At 49.7% G+C, this 20,390-nt stretch overlaps 1 protein-coding gene across 6 annotated transcripts in view; it reads right to left on the minus strand.

The window, feature by feature from the left end:
* Nucleotides 1-3: 3 nt before the first annotated feature.
* The window catches only part of ABCD4 (ATP binding cassette subfamily D member 4), a 34,439-nt gene continuing 14,052 nt past the window's right edge, over nucleotides 4-20,390 (minus strand). For 4 of the 6 annotated variants that reach the window (XM_090033666.1, XM_090033667.1, XM_090033671.1 and 1 more), the window contains 12 exons: nucleotides 17,980-18,074; nucleotides 17,016-17,137; nucleotides 14,895-14,986; nucleotides 12,633-12,737; nucleotides 8,046-8,254; nucleotides 7,598-7,689; nucleotides 7,261-7,297; nucleotides 6,917-6,966; nucleotides 6,447-6,499; nucleotides 5,959-6,035; nucleotides 947-1,062; nucleotides 4-749 (listed from right to left, as the gene is read on the minus strand). In XM_090033666.1, coding sequence (XP_089889792.1) covers nucleotides 654-749; nucleotides 947-1,062; nucleotides 5,959-6,035; nucleotides 6,447-6,499; nucleotides 6,917-6,966; nucleotides 7,261-7,297; nucleotides 7,598-7,689; nucleotides 8,046-8,254; nucleotides 12,633-12,737; nucleotides 14,895-14,986; nucleotides 17,016-17,137; nucleotides 17,980-18,074 — 1,144 coding nt within the window. In that variant the 3' untranslated portion in view covers nucleotides 4-653. Of the gene's footprint in view, nucleotides 750-946; nucleotides 1,063-5,958; nucleotides 6,036-6,446; nucleotides 6,500-6,916; nucleotides 6,967-7,260; nucleotides 7,298-7,597; nucleotides 7,690-8,045; nucleotides 8,255-12,632; nucleotides 12,738-14,894; nucleotides 14,987-17,015; nucleotides 17,138-17,979; nucleotides 18,075-20,390 lie in introns of those variants that run through there. The other 2 variants (XM_090033668.1, XR_016440341.1) reach the window with 2 other exon arrangements.

A 20,390-nucleotide genomic window follows, 5' to 3' on the forward strand; every position in this document is an offset into this window, starting at 1 on the left:
AACCCTTGGGCTACTAAGGTTTTAATACAAAGTATTTCAGTTGACTTGTGACATGGCTTCAGTACTGAAGAAAAATGCATAGTCTTTTTCTTTTCTTTATGCTTCCACTGGAATAACCAACTGCTGGTTTAGCAGTGACAATGAGCCCTGCCCTACAGAGCTGCCTATCCAGGAAGGGAGGCTGTAACCACATCTGACACAGAGCTCATTCCTCAGGTCCAGCTAAAGAGGTTCAGCAAAGGTTGTGATCCCTTTGGGCCAGCCCAGAGCAGAAAGTACTGTGAACTGCTTCCATGCAGCACCAGAGACTGCCATCTACTTTGTCACCACGGACCTAGTGGGTAAGGGTCCTGAGTTCCTCTCAAAGCAAACAAATTGGGTTCCTTCCCTACCCACACTGGCAGGCAAGATATGGGAATCCAGTTGCAGGAGAAGACTTGAGGCAGTAGTCTCTTCTCCACCCCAGAAGCAGACTGGACAAAGCAGAAAACTCAGCTCTGGCTCCTTCAGGGTATTTCCAGAAGCCTTCATCCTCCTTATGGAGGACTCACTAGCTCAGCAGTTCCACATCTACCAAGCAGGTTATCTGCTGAAAGGCAAGTTGATTCTGCTTCTCCTGAGCAACGGAGCCACTGGAAGCTTTGGCATTTTTGTCAGCATTCCTTGTTGGCTGGGAGACACTTTGTGCCCTCATTTTTTGTTAGCTCCCACCTTCCTCCTCCGCAGAGTCTCAAGATCCAGCTGTGAAACTGCAATTCAAAGAGCAGGCACAAATGAGCACAATGGTTTCAAAGGGTGAAGAGAGGTCTCTCACATGCACACCTCATTGTACAACCCCCTGATCTTCCACTCCCAAAAGATGAATCTGTCAGCCCTTTGTGACCCAAGTCACATGTAGGCCAAGAGCCAGCTGTCCCAAGGGCTGAGAGGAATGGATCTGCCTCACCTTTTCCAGGCTGGTACGATGTCCCACACTGATCAGGGTCATGCCCAAACGAATGCATGTACGGTATAGCTCATGCTCCACCTCTTCTGTTAGGGCACTGGTGGCTTCATCCAACACTGAAAGAAAAAGCAGGAAGTCCCATCAGCATAGAAGACTGTAGCTGATTGGACCTGTCATCACACCTCTCCTCCCCACCCTCCAACCTTCAACTTCTGCTCCTTTCCATAAGGACTCTGGTAAATGAGCATCTGGCTTATAATATGGCATGGAGCTCTCAATGCCAGCACCTCCCACTGAGGGCTCACAGGCAAACTACAAAAGGCACAAGAGGACCAAGGCAGAGATCTTGGTCCTCCAGAGGGATCCCCGCTCATTTCATGTATTCCCCTCTGCAACAGCCAGCTGCCACCTCTCTTTTAACCCAGAAGCAGCTGAGGGAACTTATCAGCTGCCCCCTAGATATGTCCAATTGATTTCTGAGCCAGAGAGCCCGAGTGATATTGAAGGGAGAAGAGACCTATCAGGGTGCAAAGGAGTGCTCCAAACTCGGTGTGCTTTGGGAACGGGTTGAGCACCAGAAGCCATTGGGTCTGTATTTCAAACACCTTGAAACCAAGGTGACCTGGGAAAGGGCCTCCCAGGCTGCAAACCCTGGGGAAGGTAGAACCCATCCCTATCCACTTCTACTACAAGCTGAACCTCAATTCTATTGGCAAGATCTCTGGATTTGGCAGCACACTGGAAACTGCAGTAGCTGCCTTTAAATTTTAAAAAATGGAGGATTTTTAATGGATGGCTCCATCCTGGAGCTCCCAGACACTTGCTTAGATACTGAACTGAGTTCATTTTACACTGCTCTATAATTTTCAGTTTTCAATAGGCCAAAGATTTCTGCACTAACATGACAAACCTGAAGTTACAGAAGCTGCAGGGAAAACACTACAGGTACTGGCAGCTAGATTAGACACAGTCAGAGACTCTGATGTAAGTACTTTCAGTGCTGGTCATTTTAACAGAAACATCCATCTGAAGAGTCAACTAGGCTGCCATTTAAATGCATTTCTGGGGATTTCACAGCTGACACCAAGACAATAAATGGGGCAGAGCCACTGGTTCAGGCTATTGGCTGACAAAGGTGCAACTGAATGTTTTAAATGTTATATTTTTAAGTTTATCTTCACAGCTATTTGGGCTAGAATCATATTCAGTGCAAGCTCAGATCCCAAAGCACTATTCAACAGCTAAAGGATGGGCCCCAGGACACTATAGAATATGGAGCCTGTGGTTGTAACAGCCATCAGCATGGGAAAGAGTTTAATTTCCCCAAGTATAGATTTGGGCATTTTTCAAATGTTTCTCTTTGAGAAGTTGTACTAAGTGGGGCTATCGGTTTCACTGACAGGCCAGGCTGAACTTTGGGAGACTTTTGCTAAAAATATATAGAAACCAAAAGAAATTCATTGGCAAACAGGCAGCATAAGACAAAGCTGAAGATGAGATTACTCTCCACCCACAGTCTCTTCCCCTAGTCCCTCTACTGAACACCCTTCACTCCCTCCACCTAAGCCTTCCCTCAAATATAGGTCACAGCTATGCATGCTGCCAAAGTACAACATGCTACTCTACCAGGTGTTACTTTCAAATAATAAACGTGGGAGTTTTAGCCTTGGTAGGGAAGTCAATCTGGTGGAAAGGTCACAGACACTTTCTTCCTGACTACAATTTTGCTGTGGATTAGAGAAAAGGCTGTAATTTGTGCAACTTCAAAGACGCCCAACACTGTAATTATCCAGAGCTATTTTGGTTCCATATAAGCACAGAACAAAGAATTACGCACAACTTACTTCCCACACTGCACATCAAAATCTGCTAAAGAACATCGTTAAAGGTTGCAACACCCAGTACTTAAAGCTAGGATATGGCAGAATTAAGCTGGCCTGTGGAATTTACATTCAGTCCTCTGGTATAGTATACGTTAGGACATGCTGTTCAGCTACAAGCTATTTTTCTCCACAGGACCCTGCCTCATTCAGGGTGGATTACGCTATTTATTGAGCTACTATTCAAGGTTGTGTTCTTGCCTCATTGTTTAACATGTTGCCTCAGGCCTGAATTACTGTACACTACTCAAATCTCTCTCTGCAGAGGGAAAAGTCCAGGAGGAAATTAATTGTTTCGTGGTGCTCCCCTCCACAGTAACCAAGTGCTTCATGAACAGTAATGCAGGCCCCCTCTACACATTAGACTTAAGGCACGATTAACCAGGTAATCATGCCTTAAGTTGTGACCCGATTACACGTTCAACCAATTAATGGTGTGATAAAATAAGCAATAAGCTGCAAAGTTATGCCACAAAAAAATGTGTAATAACTTTGTAGCTTGTTCTAATTACACCGTTAATCAAACGTGTGGGCAAGGGCTCCCCCTGTGGCTGGGAGCCCCATCAACTGAAAGGCCCCCAGCCACAGGGGAGCAGTACTCACTGCCAGCCTCACAGATGACAAGCCTTGCAGTGGTGGCAGTGCTGTCAGCGGTAGGGCTTGCAGTAGGGAGAACACTGGCCCCTGTGTGAGCCTCCTTGGCTGCAGGGCTCATAGTGAGAACAGCCCCACCACTGCTCGGAGCCACCTGAGATGTGGGGCTCACAGCAGCAGCAGCATGCCCCGTGCTGCCCTGCTGTGAGCCCTGACAACTGCAGGACTCATAGCCACGGGAGCTGGCATAAGGGGGACCTGGGATCATGATCCTAGGCTCCCCTTGCACCAGCAATGAAGTGCAATGGGCTCCAATGCATGATCCCACAATTGTGCCTTCTGCCATGCACATGTAGCATGGCAGGTGTCATTGTGTGGACTGCACAATAGATCCTATCATGCCTTTACCTGTGTGTGTAGAGGGGCCCACAGAGACATGCAGTCCTGATGAGCTTAGGGGGGCAGAAGCAGTCATTGATCACAGCCAGATATTTTAATACATTTGTGGAAAAGTACTACTGACCCATATGTAGACAGCACTTCCAGCGGTAGACCAGGTTCTCCTGCCCCTTAATTTGTCCTTTATTGCTCTTCTGTGTCTAACAGGGGAGGTATTTGCTACTTTTTGGTCTGGCAGCTCTATGAAAGTTTATGGGACTATAAATGAACAACACATTGAGATTTATGTGTATTCATGGGGCATCTCCTGGGCACAGAGAGTTACAAGGCATAGTTAGACCTAGGGCAAAAAATTTCACTTCAAATTTCCTTTTGTGAGGAAATGTGCATGCACCCCCCCCCCCCCCCAAACACCCTTAATTTATTCATAGTTTCATAGTAGTTTGGGGTCAGAAGGGATCTGAACAGATCATCTAGTCTGACCCCCTGCCACTGGTAGGAGCACACACTGGGATCACATGACTCCAGACAGGTGTTTGTCCAACCTTTTTTTTAAATTTACCCATGATAAGAGCGAGGACCACTTCTCTAGGAAGTAGGTTCCAGACCCTAGCCACCCTAACAGTGAAATAGCGCCTCCTAATCTCTAACCTGAACTTATTCTCTAGCAGCTTCTGGCCATTGTTCCTCATCACCCCAGGTGCTGCTGGTGGGGAATAGGGCCCTTTCTATTTGCTGCTGATCTCCCCTAATTAGTTTGTAGGCAGCCACCAAATCCCCCCTCAGCCTCCGCTTGCTGAGGCTGAACAGATTCAGGTCTCTCACCCTCTCCTCACAGGGCCTGCCCTCCAACCAAGCAAGTGGCCCTCCTCTGAACCCTCTCAAGGCAGGCCACATCCTTCTTAAAGTGCGGTGCCCAGAACTGGACGCAGTACTCTAGTTGTGGCCTGATCAATGTCGCGTAGAGGGTGAGTATCACCTCTCTGGACTAGCTTGAGATGCATCTTTGGATGCATGACGAGGTGCGGTTGGCTTTGCTGGCTGCAGTCTGGCATTGGCAGCTCATGTTCATCTTGGAGTCAATTATGACTCCAAGATCCCATTCCACCTCTGTGCTCACAAGGGGAGAGCTCCCCAGCCTATATGTATGCTGTGGATTCCTTCTCCCCAGGTGCAGCACCCTGCATTTATCTACATTGAACCCCATACTGTTACCATCTGCCCACTTCTGCAGTCTGTCTAAATCTAATTGCAGGCTCTTTCTCCCTTCAAGTGTGCCTACCTCTCTCCCCAGATCTTGGTGTCATCGGCAAACTTGGACAACATGTTTTCCGCCCCCTCGTCCAAGTCGCTGATGAAGATGTTGAATAGTGTAGGCCCCAGGACTGAGCCCTGGGGGACCCCACTATTCACATCCCACCAGGCTGAGTATGATCCATCCACCACCACTCCCTGGGTGCACCCCATCAGCCAGTTTTTGACCCATCCAACTGTGTAGGCATCAATGCCACAGTTGCTCAATTCATTAATGAGAATGGAGTGAGAGACAGTGTCAAAGGACTTTACTTAAAGTCCAGAAAGACTACGTCCACGGTGACACCATCATCATCCAGGGATTTAGTTACCTGGTCATAAAAGGCCATCTGGTTGGTCTGGCAGGACCTGCCTTTGAATGAACCCATGTTGATTTTCCCTGGGCATGAACTCCCCTGCTGGCCCCTCACAGACGTGATGCTTGATAATTTTTTCAAGGATTTTCCACAAGACCAATGTGAGGCTTATGGGCCTATAGTTTCCTGTGTCCTCCTTTCTCCCTTTCTTATAAATGGGGACCACATTAGCTAGTTTCCAATCTCTGGGCACCTGGCCCATGGACCTTGATCACTCGTACAGCCGTACCAAGGGCACAGCAATGACCCCCACCAGCTCTGTCAACTCCCGTGGGTGAAGGGCATCAGGATCTGCTGATTTAAAACTTAAAACAGTCTCTCTGAGAACCTGCTTCAATCATGACTCAGATGGCACAAGGGATCCAGGATGTTGCTAGCAAAGGAAAAGGAATTTTGTAGACAGCCTCCGCCACTTCACTCCTCCAGGGCCATGAAGGGTCCTGCTCTTCTCCAGCCTGGAACTACTCACCTGCATATCTGGGCTGGAGATAGAAGAGTCGGGTGAATGAGAGTCTCTGCATCTCCCCTGGGGACAGGATATCATACCTGCAGCAAGACCAAGAACCAGAATTACCACCAATCAGCAGTGGAGAATTATGAGAGCACCTCTTCAGAGAAGCAGGCTCAAAGTTATCTCCCCTCCCCAGCACAGCATCCAGAGCTACTAGGCCCAGAACTCAGGAGTGGCTCTGCAGCCCCAGGGATGTTAGATCACCTTGGAGGGAACTGAACACACATGGGACTATCCACCTTTAACATAACAGCAGGGGATGCAGGTCCTGACCCACAATACTGAGCTGACATCTTTGTTCCCCAGTACTGTTCATCTCTCCTTTGCCTCAATGGAGGCAGAGAAAAATGCCATTTGTGAACCAAGTGTATATGGGAGCTTAGGACTCATCCACACCACCACCAAGACCTACACAAACCCACTTGTAGATAATGTAGCAGCTTTACCAGTTCCAATCCACCTGCTGGTCCAGACCTCCTGTCCTTGCTAGTAAGTCAGACTGTAGATGCACAGACAGGAGAGAGCACAAAACAGTCCTGAACATATCTCCCTTCCACCCTCCTGCTCTCCTCTTCCCACTGCCAGCCCCTGCTTTCCTTTGGCTAAAGTCACCTCCCTCAGGCTACAATCCCCATCTATCACTTTCACCCAGCAACACCTGTCTTTCACGTCCAGGTCACCCCTGTCCTTGACACATCTCCACCTCCTCAGCAGCACTCTCCAGCACTGTGCTTAATCTGCTGATTTCTAAGGGAGGGTTCTGTCCTGATTAGGGACAGCAACTCTGCTCAGTGGGACCTGTATATCCTTGTATAGTGCCACCAGGCTGAGATACACCAGACACCACAGTGTCCCCACAGTCAGACAGAGATGGAGCAACCCCACTAGGCTCCAATCAGCTCCCTTAATGACTCACCAGCCCAGCCAGCTCCAGGAACCTCAGGATTCTCTCATCATCTGCAGACCCTAGAGGACAAAGACTATTACCACTATATCCAGAGCAGCAGGAGCAACACCATGCCTAAAGTCATAGCTCTAAAGAGGGGCCATTGGGAGGGGGAGGAGCATCTGCTACTTCCCCTAGCTTAGTTTTTAATGGAGTCGCTCTAGAAGTTTAACTCCTACATGCCTGAACCAGTTCTGAGGTGCACATCTCAGGTTGAGCTCCAATTAGAGCATAACTTGAAGGGAAGAATTAAAGGAATAGAGGTGAATGGAAAACCAGATCACTTGTTAGATACTTCAGTGAATTCTACTCACCCGAAAGCGGATAAATCTCCTTTAAAGGATAAATCACCTGGTTAAATAAACCAAAGACACCCCACATCAGAGGAAGCTGGATGTGAGAATTCATCCCAAACACATACACAGACTCTAACACCTAGGGAGAGCCAGTAAGGAGGGAAGCAGTCACACCTGAACACTCCCCTACAGGCCTTTAAGCAGCATACAGGTCCCTGACATCAGAGCTGCCTGGCCTGGCCTGTCCCAAGCCTGAGGACTGCAAGAGTCACCAGTGTGTTTGTGTGGCTGAATGTCAAATAGGCTGAAAGAGCCCAGGCCCCCCTGTGACAGCCAGGCAGAGGCAGGGACTCACCTGCTCCCTCAGGGTTCCATCAGTGAAGAAAGGCCTCTGCGGCAGGAACACCACCCCATGGGGGCCGAAGCACGTCAACGTAGAGACGCTCCCTGCACAAATCCAAGAGACAGAGTCTTGTCAATACCAAGTACAAGCCCAAATCCCCATCCCCTCACTTCCTCTCCTATCCCATCTTCAGTGCACAGGCCTGAAACAGCAGGACACAGGCACCAGGCAGAGACCAGGCTTCTGGGGAGCAGAGGTCTGATCTGCAACACAGTGCACTAAAGATGAGAAGGTCAGAGCACAGCACAAGGAGAGAAGACAGAGCAAATGCAGCCCTGACCGCACTCACACATGTGCACTGCTTGTCACAGAACTGCATGACTTGAGCTTCACTCCCGACTTACCTGGGACAGCCCCAGCTTGTGTCCAGGGCAATGCTTTGGAGAGTCACAGCCCTTACCCTGAGTGCTTTCCCAAAGGCCACTAAGGACCCTGAGGAGAGACGTCTTCCCTGTGCCAGTGTTCCCCACGATCAGCAGGTTGTTCCCTTGCGAGATCCTTAAGTTGAGGTCTTTGATGAGCAGCCTGCCTGAGGATGGGACTGCAAGCGTAACCCTCTCCAGGAGGAAAGCTGTATCTTCTGGCACCATCTCCTCTTCAGATCTGCTGCTGCCCAGCCACCAAGACCGAGGGAAGAGAGAAGAGTTCAAGGTAAGTGGCAGCTGCCTTCCCCAACACCATAACCGGGAGCCTGGAAATCCTGGTGACTGGTACCTTATGAACACCTCCAAAAAAGACTTGACTTGCAAGGCTAGAGAGAACCAGTTGCAGTGGTATGCTGCCCCACAGAACAACAGACCAACTTGTGACCAAGGACAGAACCATGGCACTAACCCACAACATGCAGCAGCGGTTCTGGCTCCAAGAGCCACCTAAGCCAGCCCACAAGATCCCTGGGAACCCTGCATTCAGCTGGAGGGGGAATAAAATCCCACTAGAATAAACCCTTTAACACCAGAATATGATCTCCACCTGCCTTTTTTGGAAGCTCCTTGCCATAGCAGCTGCTAACTGGAAGGCAACAGTGAGAAGACTGACCTCTTGGGGTATGTCTACACTGGCTCCCTGCTGAGCCTGGTCACACCTGCTCAGCTGGCAACAAAGCCCACATATATGAAACAGTGTAGACCATATAGAGTTGCACTGCTTAGGTCTCCGCTCTTTCAAATACTGGCTTCACCCCCCGCCCCCATCCACCGCCTAAATGGGAAAAATACATGCAAAAGAATACTGTATAAACAGCCCATATTGGTCAATATATTAAGGAAGCGGTGGGAGCCCTATTGCAAGAGACCTTGAAATGCAACAAAAAACAGGGAACACATTGTGAGGGACAAACCTCGCCAATGGGGACAGGAAGAGATCAGCCTTTACAGCAGTGTCCTCAGCTCCCAGTCAGGGTCAGGCACCCACTATGCAGATCACTACATAAACACAAGACCTAGTCCAGACCCCAGGGACCTTACAGACTGGTCTTAAACAGAACACAGCAGGAGATCAACAATGGGAGGTGGACAGGAGCAGAGGTGATGACCATAGGAATGTGAGCACCAGCTGGCCACAGCCTGGTGACTCCGTACCATTTAAAAAGGACTTTTATTATTAACCCTTGGAGCTGGCAAGCAGCATCTGGCCCTCTTCTGGCTACATAAATCTACAGAACCCCAGGGCCCAGAGTAAAACCTACCACCTGAGGGAAGTTTTGGTGACAGTGGTGGTTCAACCTGCACTAATCTCTCCAGCATGCAGGGAGCAGAACCCCTTCTTAGAGTTTCATAGTTTCATAGTAGCTAGAGTCGGAAGGGACCTAGGTAGATCATCTAGTCCGACCCCCTGCCTTGGCAGGAAAGAGCACCGGGGTCAGATGACCCCGGCAAGGTGCTCATCTAACTTCCTTTTAAAAATCCCCAGGCTAGGAGCCTGCACCACTTCCCCTGGAAGCTGGTTCCAGGCCCTAGCCGCCCTGACTGTGAAGTAGCGCCTCCTAATATCTAATCTAAACTTACCCTCCGCCAGCTTGTGACCGTTATTCCTGGTCACTCCTGGCAGCGCACGGGGGAACAGGGACTCCCCCAATACCTGCTGATCCCCCCTGACCAGTTTGTAGCAGGCCACAAGGTCCCCCCTTAACCTTCTCTTGTGGAGGCTAAACAGGTTCAGGTCCCGTAGCCTCTCCTCATAAGGCCTGCCCTGCTGACCCCTGATCATGCGAGTGGCCCTCCTCTGAACTCTTTCCATATCGTCCACGTCCCTCTTGAAGTGTGGCGCCCAGAACTGGACGCAGTACTCCAGCTGCGGCCTGACCAGTGCCGCATAGAGGGGGAGGATCACCTCCCTGGACCTGCTCGAGATGCCTCTGTGGATGCATGACAGGGTACGGTTGGCCTTCTTGACTGCCTCCCCACACTGCCGGCCCATGTTCATCGTGGAGTCAATGACGACTCCAAGATCCTTTTCCGTCTCCGTGCTGGCAAGAGGGGAGTTCCCCAACCTGTAAGTGTGGTGCCGGTTCTTCCTCCCCATGCGCAACACCTTGCACTTATCAGTGTTAAACCCCATCCTATTCTCATCCGCCCACCGTTGCAACCTGTCAAGGTCAGCTTGTAGCCTATTGCACCCTTCTAGTGCACCCACATCCCCCCACATCTTAGTGTCATGAGCAAACTTGAACAGGGTGCTTTCTACCCCGTCATCCAAGTCACTGATGAAGATGTTGAACAGTGCGGGCCCGAGGACCGAGCCCTGCGGAACCCCACTGCCCACGTCCTTCCAGGTCAAGAAGAACCCATCCACTACCACCCTCTGGGTGCGGCCCTCCAACCAGTTGGCGACCCATTTGACCGTGTGGGCATCGACACCACAGTCTCCCAGCTTTTTGATGAGGACAGGGTGAGAGACAGTGTCGAAAGCCTTCCGGAAGTCCAGAAAGACTACATCCACAGCAACCCCTGCGTCTAATGATTTGGTGACCTGATCGTAAAAGGCCACCAGGTTGGTCTGACAAGACCTGCCACTGATGAACCCATGCTGGTTGCCCCTGAGCATGCATTCCCCCGCAAGGCCCTCCTGGATGTGTGCCAGGATAATTTTTTCAAAGAGCTTACCCGGGATTGAGGTAAGACTAACTGGCCTGTAATTTCCCGGGTCCTCTTTTTTTCCCTTTTTGAAGATAGGGACCACATTGGCCCTTTTCCAGTCCTCCGGCACCTCGCCAGAGCACCACGAGTGCTCATAGAGCCGCGCCAGGGGTCCCGCAATGACCTCGGCCAGTTCCTGTAGAACCCTAGGGTGAAGATCGTCCGGACCAGCGGACTTGAACACGTCCAGCCTCTCCAGAAGTACCCTAACTAACTCCTCGCTAACCCCTGGCCCAGGCGTGTCTGTCCCGGGGCCCGAGGGGGGCCCAGCAGGGAGGTGGCTGAACTGGTCCCTACTTAGGAAGACAGAGGCAAAGAAATCGTTAAATATGTTAGCTTTGTCATCTGGCGTGATGACTAAGTTGCCCATCGTGTCCTGCAGGGGCCCCACATTACCCGGGACCCTCTTTTTACCCACTATGTATTTGAAGAAGGACTTCTTACTGTCCTTAATCCGGGAAGCTAGTCCTATCTCCATCTCTGCCCTGGCCCTCCTGACTGCCCCCCTACATCCTCGGGCGACTGTAACATAGTCCTTCTTGGTGATGACCCCATCTCTCCATTGGGTATATGCCTCCCTTTTAGCAAGGAGACATTCCCGGATGCTCTTAGTGAGCCATGGGGGTTTATGTGCCCTCCTGCTCCCTTTGACCCTTGTTGGGATTACCTCCCTTTGGGCATGGAGGATCGTCTCCTTAAGGAGCAACCACTCACCTTCGACATCTGATTCCCTTCCCCTCTGGGTCCTCAGCGCTTCCCCAACGATCCTCCTTAGCTTGTTGAAGTCAGCCCTCCTAAAGTCTAGGGCTGTTGCCTTGCTGCAGCCCTTTGCCACCTTACGCTGGATGGTGAATTCCAGCAAGCGATGATCACTGTCTCCCAGGTGGCCCATCACCCGCAGCCCCCTCACCAGGTCATCACCCGTGGCCAGCACCAGGTCCACCAAGGCGTCTCCCCTGGTGGGACTGTGCACCTCCTGGGTTAGATGGAGGTCCTGCACTCTGGCTAAGAACCGACGTGAGCGATCAGACTTGGCTGACTGCTCCTCCCAGCAGATGTCTGGGAAGTTCAGGTCCCCCATGATGACCACATCCTTAGCCCTCACTGCCTCTGTGAGCTGACCTAAGAATTCCTGGTCGAGCTCTTCTCCCTGGTTGGGAGGTCTATAGTAGACTCCCACCGTTAAGTCTCTCTCCCCTGGACTGCCTTTTACTCTAACCCAGAGCACCTCAGAGTGCCCCCCCTCTACCCCTTTGCTAATTAACGAGGAAGTATATTCCTCCTTGATGTAGAGTGCTACTCCTCCACCTTTCCTTCCTATCCTGTCCCTCCTGTACAGCCTATAGCCTTTGACACTCACCACCCAGTCATGCGATGAGTCCCACCACGTTTCTGTGATCCCTACTATGTCAGGGCTGGTGACAGCTAGGAGGAGGGTGAGTTCCTCCTGCTTCTTCCCCATACTTCGAGCATTCGTGTAGAGGCATTTGAGGCCTCCAACGGTTGTGCCCACTGACCCCCTAGTCTCAGCAATGCCCCGTCCCCCATCACTTACCTGTTTCTCCCTTTTGACCATTGGTCTGGGCTCGCTGGCTGTTGCTGGGCCTGGTAGTTCATCATCTCCTCCGCCCTCATCTTCCCCCTCCCCCGACGAGCCTAGTTTAAGAGTAACTAGGGGAATAGCTTGGAGAAGAGATTCCTGGACTGTAGCTGAAGGAGGAAATCCTGCCTTGCCCACCAGGAGGTACAAGATGCCAGAGAACTTGTCAGACTTTCCCCACAGCCTGGGAACACAGCCACACAGTCCGCCAGCTGCCATGCCACAGTCAGTACCGGCCACAGATACTCACCTGTCCAAGCCCCACTTGTCCAAGTCCCAGCTGCTTTTGGCTTCCAAACAGTGATCCTTCCATTTCCTAGAGAGATTCAGCAGGGTCTCCTGCAGCTCCCCAATCCTGTAAACCAGTCAGAGCTGAAAAGAAGACTAATACCAGCTCCCTTTCCCTGGCTCAGCTTCTGCTTTCACTGAGCTCTGATTGTTAGTATGAGTCATGAGCTCAGTGCTGTCTAAGATGCAAAGAATCCTGTCCCACAGATCTACCAAGGTAAGCAACAAGACATGTTTTGGTGCTGGCTTAGGGAAGGAAGTGGTTAGGGAAGCTGGGGAAGTTTTTAAAAATAACAGTATCCTCCTAAGAAGCAGCTAGCTTTGGAACCATTCAGGTGGAATGCTGGGGAAAAGGCATGGCTGCTTTAGTGTCTTCTCCTGGCCTGCAGGGCATGGGCACCAGTGGCAGTGGTAGCTCAGTGGCTCCTGTCTGTGACTGGAATCCCCACCTCAGCAATTGCCATCCCAGCCCACCTCTATTCCAAAATGACCTCAGCAGACAAGAGCCCAGGGTGGTGATGCTCAAAGATGAGGTCTCAAGACCACAGACTGCGTAGGGTTAGGAGCATGTTCCACATCTGGCACAAATCAGGGTTGGGGCCATTGAGTGCCAGCAACAAGTATGCCAACCTGGGGCATGAGGCAACCCCAGACTAGTGATTTCCTTTCTACAGGGGAACCCTGCCTTGGAAAAGTACTTCCCTCCCATGCAGAACCCCAGATCAGGACCCTCCCTGCTGCTCTGCACTGGAGTTTCATAGTAGGTAGGGTCAGAAGGGACCTGAGCAGATCAAGTCCAACCCCTGCCATGGCAGGATAGAGTACTGGGGTCAGACAATCTCAGCTAGGTGTCTATATAGGCGCCTTTTGAAGACCCTCATGGTAGGAGTGAGCACCACTTCCTTTGAAAGTTGGTTCCAGATCCTAGCTGCCCTGACTGTGAAGTAGTGCCTCCTGATGTCTAGCCTGAACCTACTCTCAGTCAACTTGTGGCTGTTATTCCTAATTAATCCTGGCAGTGCTCAGGGGAACAAAGACTTTCCCACGGCTCGCTGGTCCCCCCTTCTAAGTTTATAGACAGTCACTAGATCCCCTCTCAGCCTTCTCTTGAGGAGGCTGAACAGGTTCAGGTCCCGTAGCCTCTCCTCATAAGGCTTGCCCTGCTGCACCCTGACCATGTGAGTGGCCCTCCTTTGGACCCTCTCAATGCTGTCCACATCCCTCCTGAATGCAGTGTCCAGAACTGGATGCAGTACTCCAGCTGTGGCCTGACCAATGTTGCATAGAGGGGGAGGATCACCTCCTTGGACCTGCTCGTGATGCATCTGTGGATGCATGACAAAGGTGCAGTTAGCCTTACTGACCACTTCCTCACATTGGCAGCCCATGTTCATCTTGGAATCAATGACGACTCCAAGATCCTTTTCTGCCTCTGTGCTGATGGGAAGGGAGTTTCCCCAGTCTGTATGTACGCTGCTGGTTCTCTCTCCCTAGGTGCAGTACCCTGCACTTGTCAGTATTGAATCCCATCTTGTTCTCATCTGCCCACCCCTGTAACCTGTCCAGATCTAGTTGTAGCCTGTCCTTCCCTTCTAGTGTGCCCACTTCTCCCCACGTCTTAGTGTCATCCATGAATTTGAACAAGGTGCTTTTCACCCCCTTGTCCAAGACACTGATGAAGATGTTAAATAGTGCAGGCCCAATGACTGAGCCCTGGGGGACCCCACTGCCCACATCCCTCCAGGTCAAATAAGACCTGTCCACCACCACTCTCTGGGTGCAGCCCTCCAGCCAATTGGTGACCCATCTGACTGTATAGGCATCAACGCCACAGTCGCCTAATTTTTTAAACGAGAATGGGGTGAGAGACTGTGTCAAAGGCCTTCCTAAAGTCTTGAAAAGATTACGTCCACTTCGACACCTGAATCCAAGGATTTTGTGACCTGGTTGCAGAAGACCACCAGGTTGGTCTGACAGGACCCTCCCCTAATGAACCCATGTTGGTTGCCCCTAAACATAATCTCCCCTGCTGGTCCCTCGCAGATGTGTTCCTGGGTAATTTTCTCAAAGAGCTTCTCTAGGACCACAGTAAGACTAATGGGGCTGTAGTTTCCCAGGTCCTCCTTCCTCCCCTTTTTGAAAATGGGGACCACACTGCGTCGAGCTCTCTTTCCCTTCTGGTCAGCAGCTGGCAAAGGGGGGGTCAAGGGAAGGCAAGTCTCACCTGTGCGTGTAGCCAGCCACATCAGACACAGTGGTGGAGAGGTCAATGAGCTGGCTGAAGCAGCTGATGAGGTAGATGGAAACAAAGGCGTTCTGTGGAAGAAACACACACCCAAGGTAGCACAGAGCTCAGGCAGCAGTGACCAGGGTGGAAGCTGCTGTGCCTACCTTCCACCACCAGCAAGCAGTGATGGAGTCCATGCTCAGGCATGGGAAGCAGCCACAAGAAGGTACAGAAGTAGGACTCGATGGTCAGTCAGGCTCCAGAAGAGATGACCCAATACAGGAAAGATGACCATGAAGGGAGCAGCATATTCCAAAACGTGAGAAGAGCTCTCCCTACTTCAGCCCAGGAACCTCTGGCATCCTCCACCTACCCCCTCCAGCCCACTGCCCTTAGACTGCAGAACAAAATCAGCTTATTGCAAACGCAGAGGGAATGCAGTGACCAGCACAGAGGTAGAAGTCAGGGAAGAGAAGGTCCTGGGGATCACTTTGCATCTTCCAAAAAAACTTCTTACATGTGGACTAGCACTTCCCACCTGACCCTGTAACAATCCCAGCTCTCAAGAACCAGCCAGTACCGGAAGAGTCAAGGCCTTTACAACCTTTAAATGAAAGCATGTGCATCTTAGACAGCATTGAGCTCTGATTGTTAGTATAAGTCATGAGCTCAGTGCTGTCTAAAATGCAAAGAATCCTGTCCCACAGAGCTACCAAAGAAGGTGGATAAACAAGCTACAGCTGTTTACAGCTAGTCCATCCTTAAGTCCTGTTAAGTCCTGTCAGGCAATACTGTGACCCCTGCCAGTGCTGGGGTCAGTGCCCTTTCCAGGATTCATGATGACCAACTCCCAGCCGCTGCCCTGGGAGACAGCTGCTGCTCTGACAGCTCTGTTTGCTTTGCAGCCTGGAATTCTGGGTGGACTATTTTAAACACATTACCAGCCTCAAGCAGGTTTTGACCAGCTGGAAACATGTCAGGTTCTGGAGGGCCCTCTCTAGGGTTTTAGTAAAGCAACGAATGCATAGGAGAGTTCAGGTTTCTAGCCAGTACAAACACAGGAACATATACAGAACACAAAATCTGGTCAAGGGGGGTAGCTGCTGTTTCATAGTTTCTAGGGTCGGAAGGGACCTGAGCAGATCATTGAGTCTGACCCCCTGCCATGGCAGAAAAGAGTACTGGGGTCAAATGACCCTAGCAAGGTGTACAGCTAGCCTCCTCTTAAAGACCCCCAGGGTAGGAGCCAGCACCACTTCTCTTGGAAGTTGGTTCTAGATCCTAGCCGCCCTGACCGTGAAGTAGCGCCTCCTGATATCTAGCCTAAATCTTCCCTCTGCCAGCTTGTGACCGTTATTCCTGGTCACTCCTGGCAGTGCTCGGGGGAACAGGGACTTCCCCAGTGCCTGCTGATCCCCTCTGACTAGTTTGTAACAGGCCACTAGATCCCCCCTCAGCCTTCTCTTGTGGAGGCTGAACAGGTTCAGGTCCCGTAGCCTCTCCTCATAGGGCCTGCCGCCCTGCTGCCCCCGATCATGCGAGTGGCCCTCCTCTGGATCCGCTCCATGTTGTCCACATCCCTCTTGAAGTGTGTGTGTGCCAGTTGTTCCTCCACAGCTGCTGTGGTTTGTTCAATCAGCAGGAATTGAACTTGACTGTGTGAGCCCCAGTCTGGTGCTTACTAGCTCAGCAGAACCTGGCTTTTCATTCAAAGCAGGAAGTTCCAAGCTGGTATACAGGTAGTCACAAAACTAACCCTCCAGAGATGCACAAACTCCTTGATGCTGCTCACATGCCTCAGGTTAAATCACACATCTAAAAGTTTGCTGGCTCAGGGTCCCCTCTCTCCTTCTTGTAAGAAAATTTCAGGAGACTATCTGCATTCAGCCAGGACTCCTGAGGGTTGCCCACATTTTTTCTGTCTCCAGGCCCTGCCCTCCCACTGTGTGCTGCTTGCTCTGCTCTCAGTGCCAGCAGACAGGACTCCCACCCCTTCCAGATATTACTTGACTGTACTCAGCCCCACCGAGCCTCATGATCTGGCCAGTCTGTGCTACTTTTCTCTGGGTGCTTGTGACCCAATGTGGGCCCTGCCCTCAGAGATTATACTGTGCTCACCTTGCTGACTAGGCTGCTCAGTTCTGTTGGAGTCAGGTCTCCATATACACCACTGAAGATAGGAACGGCAATCACCACGTAGCTCAGGATGCTGCCCAGATAGTCAAAGGTGTTGATCCCAACTGGATACAAAACACATTAGCCAGAGCAGTGAGCACCCTCTATCGCAGGCAAATCCATATCCAGTTTCTGGGCCTAGTCAGAGCAGTCAGTTATTACCCTGCAGAGACTCCCAATCATCCTCCCTCCCCCACAGACCAACACAAGAGACAGTGCTGAAAGCCAGAAGAACACCTATTGTAGGAGAGCCCAAGAGCAGGGATGAGTAGCCATCTGCCATCATGTAGCTTCCCCAGGCATCAGAGCAGGAAACAGCCACCCAGGTACCATCACTCACACACTAGGGCATTGTGGTGGGGCAAAACCTGGCCAGCCATGCATGGATGCAGGAAGGAGTAGTGAGGGGATCTAGGTAGTACAGAACACCACATGGCCCAGAGCTCTCAGGATTTCACCTTGACTTCCAGCACTAAAGTACCAGCTTGGGTGTGGCTGAAACTACAATCAAGTATTCCAGGAAGCACAGGAATGACAGGATTTTCAGGCTGTGACAATCCTGGAGGGACAAACTCTGCTCAGATAAGTTCTTGGTGCAGCTCCTGCTCAAGCCCTCATATCCCTAAAGCAGTCCCCAGCCTCCACATGCAAATCTGAAATACTGCTCTCAACTTTAGAGCCTGGATTCCATTTTTTGCTTTAGTATTCCGATTTAACCAGTTCCCTCCTTTCCACCCTTTCATTCTTCCATGAGATCTCATATGGGCATGCCATGTGTGCTGAACTTGTTTGGTTATAGGGCATTGGGTCTGACAGCCAGGGGTGGACCCAGCACTGCTGTATGTTTGTCTGTCCCTTGGGAGCCATTTGGCAACCTGATGAAGCTGCCAGATGCCTCTCCACTTACTGTACAAGCACAGCTCCTTGCCCATCAGCTCCCTCTGTGTCTGCAGGAGGCTCTGTAGCCTGCGGTCTGTGCGCATGTGCTCCACCCGCCCAGCTCTGCAACACAAGACAGAAGCAAGCCATGAATCTGCACAAGGCCATTAATGAGCTGGAGACCTGCAGAGTGATGACAATGTTACAGACTCCAGGATGGACGGCTGGAAAATATCCATCCCCACAGACTCTGGGCAGTGATTCCAGGGCAGGGCAGGCAAGGCCAGGCACTAAACACCCATGGTGAGACCCTTGGCAGAAGCAGGAAGTTCTAAAAAACCCTCTTCCAGCCCTCTTGGTGTCTGGATTAGACCTGAAGAGCTAGAAACAGTTAAGTTATGATACCAAGGCCTGATACCTGAATAGTGCAGGTACTTATTCTACCTTAGCAAAACACCTTCTTGGAATCAGAGGCTGCTATGCTCCTGGAGTGAGAAAGGGAAGCAAGGTGGTAAACTGAGGAGGCAAAGGGCAGCCTGTTCTCTTGACACCTGCTCTGTAACCCAGGAGCCTCAACCTGGCTGTTCCCCTGCATCTATCCCTATACTGGGGCTGAAATGACCTGGTTACTGGTCTCCTTGTGCATGGATAGTTTGCCTCTGGTCTTCAAGCCTTCCACCTCTCATCCAAGCAAAACCCTGAAAGTATTTTAAATCTAGTTTCCATTTTCCTAAAACTGCCTGACAAGTTTGATGTCAAGACCCAAGGTCCTCTCCAACCCCTACTTTAGGAAACATTAACCTCATCACAGTCACTGCCATATTGTCAGATCTGCACACCTCCCAATACAACTAGAGAAATAAGACCTCTGTACCAGAAAGCTCAATTCATGCACTAAAATGCCTCATTTTAAATCTCTGTGAGAAATGTTTCTCCCTATTCATAAAGTTTACAGCACCCCCAAGTGGCAAGAAGCAGAAAAGGCTGAAACATTTACTTTTTGAACACAGGCTGTATATATCCAGAACATCTAAGCTCAGTGGTTCTCAACATTTGGAGCTCAAGGCACCCCTCTTTAGATCCAAGGCACCTGTTGAAAAATGCCAGCTCTTTGCTTTCACTTGTTTCTTTGGCTACAGAAAACTAACAGAGCAATTCATCTGTTGTAAAGAACTCAGAATGACCACACAGGTCAGAATGTTTTTGACATTATGGATTCCTATTGGAAACTTCTTGGTTTATCTTGTGAATCATGCATAAGTGTTGGCATACCTAACAGTGCTAATATTGCGTGGCACCCCACAACACCCCTAAAAGGATTGCGCAGCACCCCAACATGCTGTAACACCTTGTTCTAGATGATTTTCTACCTCCAGCACATCTCTGCCTGGTGCCCTATGGAAGTGGCAGTGCAAGCAGGGTGCAGGTTTTATTGTGGCAATTACAGTCTAATACTGCTCAGACCAGGCCGTGAAGACCCCAGTGCCTAGAATATGCTACCACTCCCACTAGCAACATAAGGAACTAGACTGGGGACATATTTTTCTGTTAAATAAAAATAATATTATTAAATTTAATTTGAATTATATCTTAAAAACAAACAAGCATATTTCAAATTAATTTCAAAATCATCACAATTCACGTTCAGGTTCCAACCTGATATGACAAATTAAAATAAATATTCAAACAAACTTCCAACTTTCAAAGAAAGTTGAGCCACTGAACTGGTGCAAGGCACTGACTAAACACCTAGACCCAGAGTCTTTTTGCTGAAGTGTAAAACCATCTTCTGACATCCTTTGCCTCTTCTACTAAGAACATTTTCTTTGCCTCAGTTCAATGCTATGTATGACTCATTCGCTCAAAGCTAAGAAACCAACTGGAAGATAAAGCAGAGAAGCTCATTTTTTCCCCTTCAAATCAAAGAATAAAAATGAGTGGATGTGATATATCCATCCTATCACCCTGATGGATAATAACTACAAAAAAAACTACATTTCCTTTTGTTCAAAAAAAAAAAATAATAATCAGTGAATTTACCTTTTCCCCCCTCTTTATATCCAGCATTTTAAGGTAATTTAACTAATAAGTTTAAAAACTATTATGTTGGTATATAATTTTAATTGAATTCCAATTTCCATCCAATGCAGCCTGACAAAAAATCGTAAGCAAGGTAGTTAAATAAATTAGAAACTCATTATCCACTATTTTCTACTATAATACAGTATGTAAAAATTAAGGATCACAGTAAGAGTATGATTAGCTTTATTATTGCATATAGCAGTAAGGAATCCTGTCAGCAAAAATAAGATAGGACTGAAGGGGGAAAAAAAAAATGAACTCTTTTTTTTAAAAGAAAAATAATCACAAAGCATAACTGCAAAACAAAAGCAAAATCAGCAATTTAAATCAATTCACCCTGATGGGGATTAGAACAGC

Source organism: Crocodylus siamensis, chromosome 2 (assembly GCF_052110815.1).
Source record: "Crocodylus siamensis isolate JL-2025a chromosome 2, ASM5211081v1, whole genome shotgun sequence".
Lineage (NCBI taxonomy): Eukaryota > Metazoa > Chordata > Crocodylia > Crocodylidae > Crocodylus > Crocodylus siamensis.